Source organism: Terrapene carolina, unplaced genomic scaffold (assembly GCF_002925995.2).
Source record: "Terrapene carolina triunguis isolate 2854851 unplaced genomic scaffold, T_m_triunguis-2.0 Scaffold136, whole genome shotgun sequence".
NCBI classification, from domain to species: Eukaryota; Metazoa; Chordata; order Testudines; family Emydidae; genus Terrapene; species Terrapene triunguis.
Window position 1 is genome coordinate 7,310,079 of NW_020664487.1, and position 13,775 is coordinate 7,323,853.

At 41.2% G+C, this 13,775-nt stretch overlaps 2 protein-coding genes across 2 annotated transcripts in view; one reads left to right on the top strand and one right to left on the bottom strand.

Moving 5' to 3' along the window:
* The window catches only part of GTF2E2 (general transcription factor IIE subunit 2), a 52,330-nt gene that overhangs the window by 37,029 nt on the left and 1,526 nt on the right, over positions 1–13,775 (bottom strand). The window contains exon 2 of the mRNA XM_026653338.2: positions 7,124–7,290. Within this exon, the coding sequence (XP_026509123.1) occupies positions 7,124–7,286 (163 nt within the window). The 5' untranslated portion in view covers positions 7,287–7,290. The remainder of the gene's footprint in view (positions 1–7,123; positions 7,291–13,775) is intronic.
* On the top strand, positions 1,139–1,567 carry SMIM18 (small integral membrane protein 18). Its single transcript, XM_024205150.1, has one exon. It carries the CDS (start codon positions 1,139–1,141, stop codon positions 1,430–1,432), a length of 294 nt encoding a protein of 97 aa, XP_024060918.1. The 3' UTR covers positions 1,433–1,567.

The window sequence follows — 13,775 nt, forward strand, 5'->3', positions numbered from 1 at the left end:
AGGAGGGTAAGGGAGAGAAAAGGGGAAGGAAAGAAGACGGGAGAGGTGCTGCTTGAATGCTTCCCAACGCTGACAGCCCTGGGATCTGCAGACACCAATACAAATACCAAGGGGAACGGCCAGCTCCCTCCCCTAACGCTGACGGTGCTGGGAAGCACTAAAGCATAGGGTTAAAACGGGACAGGGAGTGGGGGGGAAATAGGTGCTTATATAAGAAAAAGTTCCAAAAAACAGGACTGTCCCTTTAAAAACGGGGTATCTGGTCACCATACTAAAGCAGCCCTAACAAGGCTCTTTCTCTCTTTTCCACCCTCCTCTCTGCCTCCCTCTTTTCCTCATCCTACCCAGAAATCCTGCAGCTTAACATTCCACTTCCATTTATCCAAACGCACAGTTACCCAAAGGAATCAGATGGCCCCCAGACCATTCTGATCAAGGGAACTGTACTGGACTTAAAACCACAAATTCTCTCTCATAGAGCTGGAAGAGAAAAACCCTAAAAAAAGGAAGAATATGGAAGAATACTACATGTTAATCATTCCAGTCATTAGGATGCACGCATCCAGTAACAGCACGTGGGTCCCTTGTTTTGCTAGAAACATCACATGCACAGAGCGGGTTTTCAAACCATTAAAAAACTAGAACATTTAAGAGTAACAAATAGAACATGTTTCTAAAATCATCCCATGCAAATAGAAATAATCTCTGTAAATTGCTTCTTTGCATTAGCTTTGGATTAAGTGAGAGATGCTCCTTAACTTTATTGAAACATGCTGCAGTGTATTAGTCTTGCAATAAAATATAATTCAAAAAGTCATCACACAGTCAAGCTGTGCATTTTGATCCAATATATTTTTGAGTTAAAGCAAAATAAAGAGCCAGATTAATGCAGCTTCACTTCAAAAAGTATGGACATGTCCAAAGCTCTCCAGTTCAAAAAAGATTCACTGCTTGCCACAGGAAATTAGCTGTCATTCTGAAAGTAAACTCTTCCAACTAGGGAAAATAATTCGAGTTCCAACTGAGTTGGTAAAAGAAAAAACTGTCATTTTAGAAACTAAAAACGTCACCTTTGTTTCTCTGTTTGTTTTAGCCTATAGCTCTGCTGCAGTGAGCACAATAAAAGAACTCTCCAAGCATGGCAACCTTCAACAACAGTCACTGGAACGCGACTACGTCCCTTTACCAATACCTTGGTTTTCAAGTGCAAAAGATTTACCCTTTCCATGATAACTGGAACACTGCCTGCTTTATTATTCTGGTTCTATTTATCTTTACTGTAGTTTCTTTGGTGGCGTTGGCTTTCCTTTACGAGTTGCTTGACTGTTGCTGCTGTGTGAAAAATAAAACCATGAAAGACCTCGAGAATGAATCCAATCCAGTTAGAACCATGATGGACAGCTTTAGAAAGAGAGAAACAGAAGTGGTGTAGTAATGATTGATCACTAGAACTCACAGAAGAACCAACAAGAAAATGAAGCCTCTTGCATCTTATGAGCAAGTCATGTGCTTTTTGGGCCTTAAAAATCATTATTAGCAACAATTATTTCACTTCTGGATGTGAACTTGAATGGCTAGCAAAATCTTTATATGGCCCACCTGTTAGAATGTTATGTGGGAAGAAAGATTTTTGTTTTTAAATGAACTTTTGTCATCTATATTTGATTACTAGAGTAAATATTTGTTCATCTGAACAATTCACAATGTTGCTTAATTGGAGAAATACAGATCAATCTGATTGTCACCCTCACCCCTGCCATCTCATGTCTCCTCCTTGGTCTATAGGCTTCTCCCATATGTTTGCCTGCCATGCAATACACCTTAATGTGAAAGGATACTTCTGTCCATGTGTGCCCAAAATCAGGAGAGGTGGGTTGGATTCCAGAAACTCCTTACCTTTCAGCACCTCTCCTTTTGGGAGAAGTCTGCACAAAATTTACCCAAACAATAGTAGTCTTCTTAAAAAAAAGTTTATTAAAAGGAAAAAATGTCAGTAAAACAAAATAAATGGTTTTCATTACACACTGCATCTGAATATTTTGCAAAGCCCAGTGAGGTAGGCTCTCTTATTAGATAAAAAAAGAAAAATGTTCATCCCCAGAAAACATCTGACCACTTCCACTTCCTGGAAGGACCTGACAGCTTCTCCCTGCAGTTCAGAAGTCCCACCCTATCCCTCACCCAAACTGCTTGTCAATTCCTAGGTGTTAGAGTTTATCATCACATCAGAGTGAGGTCACCTCAATATTTCCACAAAGGAGTGTTTAATCAAGAGTACTGTCTGGAGGCAAATGAGTGTCTTTTCCCCCCCATACAAGAACAAATCACCTAAGAGATTCCCTCCCACATCTTCCTGTCTCCAAGTCCATAATTTCACAGATCATTCCTGATCTCCACCTCCCTCCCACACTTCTACCAGTCAAGGGGATTGCCTTTTGAGTTACAGATCCACTGTTCTTGGCTACAGACGTTAGAACACACTTTCATGCTGGATTTATCGAGTTTCTATATTAGGGCAAGCCTACATTACAAAATTAATTTGACTTAAGTTACGTTGACATACAGCCACCACAGTAATTAAATCTCTTTTGCCTGTCCACACTACCTTCCTTGTGTCGGCAGTGTGCATCCTCACCAGGAGCGCTCACACTGATTTAACTATCAGTGTAGTGCATTGTGGGACGGCTTTTGAAAGGCAGCAACAGTCAATGTAAGCAACACAGTATCAACACTGACAATGCATTGACTTAACTGCATCGACCTAAGCACTATTCCTCTCGCATAGTTGGAGTTATTAAGTCAGTGTAGTGGGTGAGTTACATCGGTGGGAGCTATATTTTCGTGTAGACGCTTACAGAGTTAGGTCAGCATAAGCTGCCTTATGTCAACCTAACTCTGTAGTACAGACCAGGCCCCAGCTGTCCAGAGTTAGCACGACTTTGACTATTTTAGACTCTCATCAATCTTTCCTTGCCATGAAATACATATTATTGACAGATCCAAGGACTATCTTGGGTAAAAGTGATCATGACATGATAGAGTTCATGATTCTAAGGAATGGTAGGAGGGAGAACAGCAGGAGGCAGACTTTAGCAAACTCAGGGAGTTGGTAAGATCCCACGGGAGGCAAGTCTAAGGGGAAAAACAGTTCAAGAGAGTTGGCAGTATTTCAGAGACAGTATTAAGGGCACAAGAACAAACTATCCCACTGCGTAGGAAAGATGGAAAGTATGGCAAGAGACCACACTGACTTAACCTGGAGATCTTCAATGATCTGAAACTCAAAAAAGAGCCCTAAAAAAGTGGAAACTAGGTCAAATTACAAAGGACGAATATAAACAATATAACACAAGTATGTAGGGACAAAATTAGAAAGACCAAGGCACAAAACGAGATTAAACGAGCTAGAGACATAAAGGGTAACAAGAAAACATTATACAAATACATTAGAAACAAGAGGAAGACCAAGCACAGAGTAAGCCCGTAACTCCATGAAGGGGGAGTGTAGTGAGGTGGAGCAGCCTCCCCCCTGAACTAGAGAGCAAGGGACCACTATACTCCTCCGGTGGGCAGACCTAAAACCTCCCCACCCCCCGCACCGGACCCAGGGTGGGACAGAAATATAAAAGCAGAGCCCCAGAGCTCAGTTGGGGCTGGAACACGGGAGGAAGCAGACATCCCTTCCAGGAAGCAGAGATCTTTGTAGGATCCCGGACTAGCCCCCAAGTGGAGCCACATCCTGCAGTTGGAGGAGATGGACAAGTATGCCAAGGAACTGCCAGGACCGCTCTCAGATGAATGCCCCGAGGAGCTGTGGGGACTGCCGGCGGCCGAGGACACATAAGAACGGCCATACTGGGTCAGACCAAAGATCCATCTAGCCAAGAAGCTTGTCTTCCGACAGTGGCCAATGCCAGGTGCCCCAGAAGGAATGAACAGAACAGGTAATCATCAAGTGATCCATCCTCTGTCGCCCATTCCCAGCTTCTGGAAAACAAGAGGCCAGGGACACCATCCCTGCCCATCCTGGCTAATAGCCATTGATGGACCTATCCCCCATGAATTTATCTTGTTCTTTTTTGAACCCTATTATAGTCTTGGCCTTCACAACATCCTCTGTCAAGGAGTTCCAGAGGTTGACTGTGCGTTGTGTTAAAAAGTACTTCCTTTTGTTTGTTTTAAACCTGCTGCCTATTAATTTCATTCGGTGGCCCCTAGTTCTTGCGTTATGAGAAGGAGTAAAAAACACTTCCTTATTTACTTTCTCCACACTAGTCATGATTTTATAGACCTCTATTATATCCCCCCTCAGTCGTGTCCTTTTCAAGATGAAAAGTCCCAGTCTTATTAATCTCTCCGCATACGGCAGCCGTTCCATGCCCTTAATCATTTTTGTTGCCCTTTTCTGAACCTTTTCCAAGTCCAATATATCTTTTTTGAGATGGGGCGACCACAACTGCACGCAGTATTCAAGATGTGGGCATACCATGGATTTATATAGAGGCAACATGATATTTTCTGTCTTATTATCTATCCCTTTCTGAATGATTCCCAACATTCTGTTCACTTTTTTGACTGCCGGAGCAGACAAGAGGCAGAGGACAGAGGGCCTTTGGACTATGGAGCCCTACACCCAGACTGTGGTAGGACATAAGGGCCTAGAAAGATGTCCAAGTCAAAGATGACCCCCAGGTTACAGGCCTGAGTGACAGGCAGGATGGTGGTGTTGTCTCCAGTGATTGAGAAATGCGGTAGTGAGGAGGACTTGGGGAGGGGGGTAATTAAGAGCTCTGTTTTAGCCACATTGAGCTTGAGCGGACAAAAAGACATCCAAAACAACTGTTCACTCAGAACTAGAATCAGACCAAATTCATTCCTTTTAGGACACACAGTAGCAGTACTGAACACTTCTGATATTGGCTGGGTCTGACACTGACATAAAAGAGGAAATAGCTTTCCAATGAGTTGCTTTGACCTAAATACCCAAAACACAGCTAAGCAGTTAGGGTTCTTACGCACACAAAATACATGACTCAAATCCACAGAAGCAAGGAAATGAAAAATTATGCCCTCCAACAGTACACAACCTCTATTCCCCCCACCCACAGGCATACACTTTACTGTTAACAATACCACCCTACACTACAGACCACAACTTAAACTCTTTGCTGTTCTGCACACACACCCCTTTCCCAGATTATATTTATCCAACATTAGTACTTGTGGATGTTTGGTATAGTAGTTGGTTATGCAGAGAGAGGGTAGGTTGGGGTAAAGGGTATGTGTAAAGGGGATGATGGAAGGCTGGCATCCCTACTGGGGAAACGTTAAGGTCCTGGTGTGTGGTGTAGGGTAGTTGTGGCAATGGTAAGGTGTGTGCCCCTTCCCCCACCGGGTGTAACTGCTAACCCTTTGGGAATCTGGAGCATTTTAGAGCTTCAGTGCAAGCATCAACACGGACTGTGCCAAAGTCACCAGTGCAAGAGCGCTGGGGTGGCAATGTCAAAGCCACAGCTTCCTGCGCCAACAGCAATATTCTCAGGGCACAAGAGTCCCCCGGAGGTGTCTAAAGGAGAGTTCAGAGGCACGCTGCATTTTTCTTCCAGGCACAGGATGACATCTGCAGCCAACTCTGATACTCTGCTTATTATGGTCAATATCTAGGCAGATAGAGCATACTGTCATCTGTCACTGACATAGTTCTGCCATACAGTCATGTCTTGAAATCACTGAGCAGTCTCTTTCTTCAGAAAACTTTCCTGCAACAAAGATAGGGTGCATCAAGAAAAAACGGAAAATCAGTGAGAAAGCCTGAGGCAGAAGCTGATAGGTCGAAAATGCACTCAGAAGGAAAAATAAGCAGCGGAGAGGCACACCAGAATGCTAGAGCACCAAAATAATCTTTTATATGCTGCCGAACTGCACTGGAGCACTGAGGCAAAGTATGAAGTTGACTGCAGAATACAGCTGTCCCTGTGCTCAGCAATACAGGTCACCAGGACCACATCACTTCTATTCACTGCTCTCTGTTGGCTCTTCACTGAACATGGAAGTCAGTTTAAAGACATCTGACGTGCCTTGCCAAACTCTGCATGGAACTGGCCTTAGCTACTGAAACACCATCTCTCTCTCTCTTTCTGATTCCAGTGAAACTATTGGCCAATACAGAGCAACTTGTAATCACAGGTTACAGAACCTTCCCAGGCTGATAGATCAAGACTTACTGCCAGACAAAACAAGAATGACCCTAACCACATGGCACACAAAGCAAAATATAAAACCCAGTTCTTTCTCCAAGCATACACCTTTTTATTAAATAAATAAAAAAAAATCTTAGCTAGCCCATTGGCAAGGAAGGGAGAGAGAGATCACTTTGTTGTTGACTTTACTCTTGGGAGACACTCAAGGCTTGTCTATATTATGGGGACTCTAGCGGCACAGCTATGGCATGGCAGCTATGCAGCTGTAACCCCATGGTGTAGATGCACACTGCACGGACGGAAGCGGTTTCCCCATTGCTGTAGTATCTCTACCGCCCTGAGCAATGGAGCTAGGTTGACGTAAGCGTCCTTCCGTTGACATACCCGCATCTACACGGAGGGTTTATATCAGCATAGCTATGGTGCTCAGGAGAGCAGTAGCTATGTCAATCTCAGTTTTAAGTGTAGAACAGACCTGCGATGGTACAGTGATGGGCACCAATATAGTAGCCTAAATAAAAGGAAAGACAGGGTGGAAAGCTGAAAACACTGAAAAGCATACAGTAAAAAGAGCAGGAGTGATGCACCACCATAGCACACCAGGAGCTTCTTCATGAAGCAGGGTCAAGCATAAACTGGCTGCAAAGTTCAGAGGCCAGCATTTACATCATCCAGAGGATGGCATGTCACTTACAGTACAGGGCCTGACCCACACTCTACCTCCATCCTCCAGAGTCAAAATTCTTTAAGAGTTGTAGAAGTTCCTGCACTCTCATGCTCAGGAGCTAAGACCCAAGCATAAGAATCCTAGAGGATCATATCTTTGGAGAATGGCTCTGGCCACATAGGAAGTTTACTGAAAGACTGACCCAATAGGGTATGTGGACAGATGGAAAGAAACAATCAGAGGTACTTTCACCAACCTGTGTTTTGTTTTGAGCTTGATGATCCACCCTGCTCTAGTTTTGCTTTTTTCCTTTTGGAAGATGTTGAATCAGATGAGGGTGCCGTACGCTTTTCTACAGCAGGAGTGGAGAGAGCTCGTTTTTTGAATAGCTCTCGTTCTCTTAGCAGGCTTGGATCCATAATTCTGTCATGAGAAAAAGGAATAGGGAAAATCAAAATCAAAAAGGTCAATGAGGTATCTAAAGTGTACAGAATTTTAATATTTTATTATAAATTCCCTTATTTATAGAATTTATAAATGCCTCTTTTTGAAAGGTAATATACAGGGAAAGGGGTACTTTTAAAATGCAATTTCAAATGTACCAAGATGTTATTCTCCAAAACAAGAATTTGAAAAGCTAACACATTAGTGCATGATTTTCTGAGGTCATTCTTAGTAACTGTGTCTATAAATATGCAGGAAACAAAACAAAAACAGATAACATCTATTAGTTTGACCTTGAATTTTAGGCTTTGCAAAAAACAAAGGTTTTTTCTAAATACAATATTAATAAACACATTTTTGTGATCTTTATAATTCAAATGAAACAAATTTTATTTGGGTTTGTTTACAATTCATATATACTGTAGTACTGTGTCATTGCAGGAAAAAAACAAGACTGACTACAAACAAAAGTGAAAGTGACAAGTCTATTTTCACAATTCAGACTCAGGGAAATCCATATAATAAGCATATGTGGTGAAAAGTTAATTAGATATTTTCACAATCTTGCTGTTTTAATAATCTCAACCATAACAATGGATGCTTAGATAAGGATACTAGTCTCTCCCGAGTGACCTCTGAGGCTAATTTTCCACTATAAATCTTCCCCTGATTTTTGCACTATGACCTCCTACTAACTTTGGGAAAACGGGGGTTCCTAAGTGCTATCACAAAACAAATAATGAACAACTACACTAATTCACTGTAAACTGAACCTCTTATTGCTAATCCTAAAGGACTTCTGGCAGTAGGGTGTTTCAATCTTTTTGTTTCATTCTGGAACACCTGAGACAAATCAGCTGGGAGGAAGAATTTAAAAAGAAAACTCAGAATGATAATTGGGAATTGTTTACAAACACCTTACTAGCTGCCCAAAAAGCCAAAATCCCACAATTAAGGAAAGTGGCCATATTTGTTAAAAAACTGATCAGGTTTAGATGGGAAGTAAGACAGCAATACCAAATAAAACAATAAAAGGAACAGTAATGAATATAAATCAGAAGTTAGGAAATGCAGAAAATTGATAAGGGAAGCAGAGGAACACAAGGAGAAATCTATGGCCAGCTGATTTAAGGAGGAGATTTTTTTTTAATATTAGGAACAAAAGAATCCTAACTATGCTATTGGTCCATTACTAGAGGAACATAACATAAGAACAGCCATACTGGGTCAGATCAATGGTCCACCTAACCCAGCATCCTGTTTTCCGATAGTCGCCAATGCCAGGTGCTTCAGAGGAAATGAACAGAACATGGCAATTATTGAGCGATCCATCCCGTCATCCACTCCTATTTTCTCGCAATCACAGCCTAGGAACACTCTGAGCATGGTGTTAGATCCCAGATCATCTTCGCTAATAGCCCTTGATGGACCTACCCTCCACGAATTTATCTAATTCTTTTTGGAATTATACTTTTGGCCCTCACAACACCTCCTGGCAATGAGTTCCACGAGTGGACTGTGCACTGTGTTTCCATATGTTTGTTTTAAACCTACTTTAAACCTAATTTCATCAGGTGATCCCTGATTTTTCTGCTACGGGAAAGAGTAAATAACACTTCCTTATTCACTTTCTCCACACCGTTCATGATTTTACAGACCTCTGTGATATCCCCTCCCCCCCTAGTCATCTCTTTTCCAACCTGAAAAGTCCCAGTCTTGTTAATCTCTCCTCATATGGAAGCTGTTCCATACCCTTAATAATTTTTGCTGCCCTTCTTTGTAACTTTTCCAATTCTGAGATATGGCAACCAGAACTGCATGCAACCAACATTCAAGGTGTGGGTGTACCATGGATTTATACAGTGGCATTATATTTACTGTCTGATTATCTCTCTCTTTCCTAATGGTGCCGAACATTGTTAGCTTTTTTGACTGCCGCTGCACATTGAGCAGATGTCTTCAGACAACTATCCACAATAACACCAAGATCTCTTTCTTGAGTGGTAATAGCTAATTTAGATCCCATCCTTTTGTATGTATAGCTGGGATTATGTTTTAAAATATGCATAATTTTGCATTTTTCAACACTGAATTTCATCTGCCATTTTGTTACCCAGTCACCCAGTTTTCTGAGTTCCCTTTGTAACTCCTTGCAATCTGCTTTGGACTTAACTGTCCTGAGTAATTTAATATTGTATGCAAATTTTGCCTTCTCACTGTTTACCCCTTTTTCCAGATAATTTATGCATATGTTGAACAGCATTGCTCCCTGTACAGATCCCAGACGGACATCACTATTTACCTCTCTCCACTGCGAAAACTGACAATTTATTTCTACCCTTTGTTTCCTGTCTTTTAACCAGTTACTGATCCATGAGAGGACCTTCCCTCTTTTCCCATTACTTCTTACTTTGCTTAAGAGCCTTTGGTGAGGGCCCTTAGCAAAGGCTTTCTGAAAGTCCAAGTACACTATATCCACTGGATCCCCCTTGTCCACATGTTTGTTGATCCCCTCAAAGAATTCTAATAGATTAGCAAGCCTTGATTTCCCTTTACAAAAGTCACGTTGAATCTTCTCCAACATATATGTTTATCTATGTTTCCGATAATACTGTTCTTTACTATAGTTTCAACCAAATTGCCAGGTACTGAAAGTTAGTCTTACTGGCCTGTAATCGTAGGTGCTGGAACCAGGAGTGCTGCTGCAACTTCTGGCTTGAAGCGGTTTCTATTATCAACAGGGTTTCCAGTTTGGTTCAATGGCTCTCAGCATCCCCACTATACAGATTCTTCCAGCATCCCTGCCTTTAATTGCCAGGACCACCTCTGGAGACTTTTTCAAAAATCAGCATCACATTAGCTATCTGCCAGTCATCTAGTTCAGAGGCTGATTTAAGTGACAGGTTACATACCACAATTGTTAGTTCTGCAGTTTCATATCTGAGTTCCTTCAGAATTCTTGGGTGAATTCCATCTGGTACAGAGGCTGATTTAAATGACAGGTTACATATCACAGTTAGTAGATCTGCTATGTCCTATATGAGTTCTTTCAGAACTGTTCAGCTAATACCATCTGATCCTGGTGACTTTTTACTGTTTAATTTATCAATTTGTTCCAAAACCTCCTCTACTGATACCTCAGTCTGGGACAGTTCCTCAAATCTGTCACCTAAAAAGAACAGCTGAGGTGTGGGACTCTCCTTCACAACCTCTGTAGTGAAGACCAATGAGGAGAAGCTAAGTGAATTCTTTGCAATGGCTTTATCTTCCTTGAGTGCTCCTTTAGCACTTTCATTGTCCAGTTGCCCCACTGACTGTTTGGCAGGTTTTCTGCTTCTGATGTGCTTAAATTTTTGGCTGTTAGTTTTTGAGTCCTTTGCTAGTTGCTCTTCATATTCTTTTTTGGCCTGCCTAATTATACTTTTACACGTGACTTGCCAGAGTTTATGCTCCTTTTTATTGTCCTCATTAGGGTTTGAATTCCAGTTTTTAAAGGATGCCTTTTTGCCTCTATTTCTTGTCCTTTGCTGTTTAGCTATAGTGGCACGTTTTTGGTCCCCTTACTATGTTTTTTAATTTGGGGTATACATTTAATTTGAGCCTCTACTATGGTGACTATGAAAATGATAGAATTATCAATACTAATGCAAAGACAGATGCGTTCAATCAATATTTCTGTTCTGTGTGGGGGAGGGAAACAGATGTACAGTAGAACCTCAGAATTACGAACACCTCAGGAATGGAGGTTCTTTGTAACTCTGAAATGTTCGTAACTCTGAACCAAACAGTTCTTTCAGAAGTTTACAACTGAACAATGACTTAATACAGCTTTGAATCTTTACAATGCAGAAGAACAATGCTGCTTTCCCTTTATTTATTAGTAGTTTCTCTTTAACACAGTACTGTACTGTATTTGCTCTTTATTTTTATTTTTTTTTTGTTCTCTGCTGCTGCCTGATTGCATACTTTGGTTTCAAATGAGTTGTGTGGTTGACTGGTCAGTTCGTAACTCTAGTGTTTATAACTCTGAGGTTCTACTGTAGTCATATTATATGATAACACTCTACTAAAGTTAGACATTTTGAAATCAGCAGCTCTGGATAACTTGCATCCAAGAGTTTTAAAAGAGATGGCTCAGGAGGTCGCTGGACTGTTAATGTCGATTTTTAATAAGTCTTGCAACAACAAGGACTTTTCAGAAGATTAGAAAAAAAAGCAAATGTTGTGACAATATTTAAAAGGGGTAAGTGGGATGACTCGGGTAATCATAGGTCTGTCGGTCTAACATTGACACTGGGCAAGATAATGGAACATTGACTGTAGTCAATGACAATCAAGATGGGTTCATGGAAAATAGATCCTGTCAAACAAATTTTATATCTTTTTCTGATGAGATTACAAGTTTGATTTATAAAGGCAATAGTGTTGATTAAACATACTTCTGTAAGGCATTTGAATTGGTACTGCAGAACATTTTGATTTATTTTATAATTTTCTAGTTTTTTAACATGGCACACATTAAACGGTTTAAAATCTGGCTGTTAGGTCTCAAAATGTAATCAAATGAGGAATCATCATCAAACAAGTGTGATTCCAATGCGATCCTGCAGGGATCAGGTCTTGTTCTATGCTATTTAACATTTTCATCAATGACCTGGAAGAAAACATAAAATCACCACTGATAAAGTTTGCAGATGACCCAAAAATTGGGGAAGTGGTAAATAATTAAGAGGACAGGCCAGGGCCGCCCAGAGGATTCAGGGGGACTGGGGTCTTCGGCGGCGGGGGGCCCCCGCTGCCGAATTGCCGCCGAAGACCAGGCGCTTCAGTTCAATGACTAGTTCATTCAAAGTTAATAAATTAAATGGGAGTTGAAAAGGCATGACAGCTTGTTTTTCTCTTCAAATCTATGAATAAAAACTAGGCAAGAGAGGATGAGATCTACTAGTCCTAAAATCTCTAAGGACATGGTGACCAGAACCAATCAGTTCAATGCCTTAACTACAGATAACACTTCCTTTGTTTAATATATTAGTTACTTTTAAATACAAAACATGTTTTGATAAACTTTGATAAAAATAATTTCTTATGAATTCAGTACTTGCTAGTTTTATTTAACAAAATAGTTTAAAAAGCTGTTTCAATTGAATGCACTTTAATTTAATTTGAATTTCCATCCAAATAGAGGTTGACACAAATAAAAAATGAATCATTATCTTGTAAAAAATAAATGTATCATTCACCAATTTCTAACAATCAAAAATATAAAAATTAAAAATCTGAATAAATGTAAATGTAAAGCTATATAATTGCTTAAATGTAAATAGCTATACCATATCCTCCTGGTTAGCAAAAAGCATCACCAAATTTAGTTTCAGAGTAGCAGCCTTGTTAGTCTGTATCCGCAAAAAGAACAGGAGTACTTGTGGCACCTTAGAGACTAACAAATTTATTTGAGCATAAGCTTTCGTGGGCTACAGCTTATGCTCAAATAAATTTGTTAGTCTCTAAGGTGCCACAAGTACTCCTGTTCTTTTTACCAAATTTAGTGTAAAGGGAAAAATCAACTTTTCTTCAGGAAAATAACTAAAAAGTACAAATGGAAAAGACAATTAAAATTGATGATTTACATCAAGGTTTCCTGCTTGGTGATTTAAATTGTTATTAAAGTTGGTCATTTAAATTGCTCTGCTCCTAAGTAAGCTCTTTGGGGCACAGTCTGTTTTTTCTTCGGTTTGTACAGCACCTAGCACAACGGGCTCCTGGTCCATGACTAGGGCTCCTAAGCACTACGGGAATACAAATAATAAATAGCAATAAGTAAAATAGGCTCAAAAGCCTAAGTCTCACTGACTTTAGGAAGCAGCATCCACCCACTATGCATGTACCACTTACACCAGGTGTGACCAACCTGAGCCTGAGAAGGAGCCAAAATTTACCAATGTACATTGCCAAAGAGCCACAGTAATACATCAGCAGCCCCCCCATCAGCTCCCTGCCCCCTCCTCCCAGCACCTCCCACCCACCAGCAGCCCCGCGGATCAGCACCTCCCCCTCTCTCCCCACTGTTTCATGGTGTGCAGGAGGCGGGGGAGGAGCGAGGGCACGGCAGGCTCAGGGGAAGGGGCGTCAAGGGGTGGAGTGGGGGCAGGGCCTGTGACAGAGCCAGGGGTTGAGCAGTGAGCACCCACCGGTACACTGGAAAGTTGGCGCCTGTAGCTCTAGCCCCAGAGTCGGTGCCTGTACAAGGAGCAACATATTAACTTCTAAAGAGCCACATGTGGCTCCAGAGCCACACGTCGGCCACCCCTGACGTACACACTCATAGAATGTTTTTCAGTTTGCCTTCCCTTAATGAGAAAATAGTTTACAACCAAAGACAGGTACAGTCCATGCCACTGCCCCATTACAGGACCTTTACAACAAGCAAAGGACATTTTACAACTATATTAGCAACTTACTAT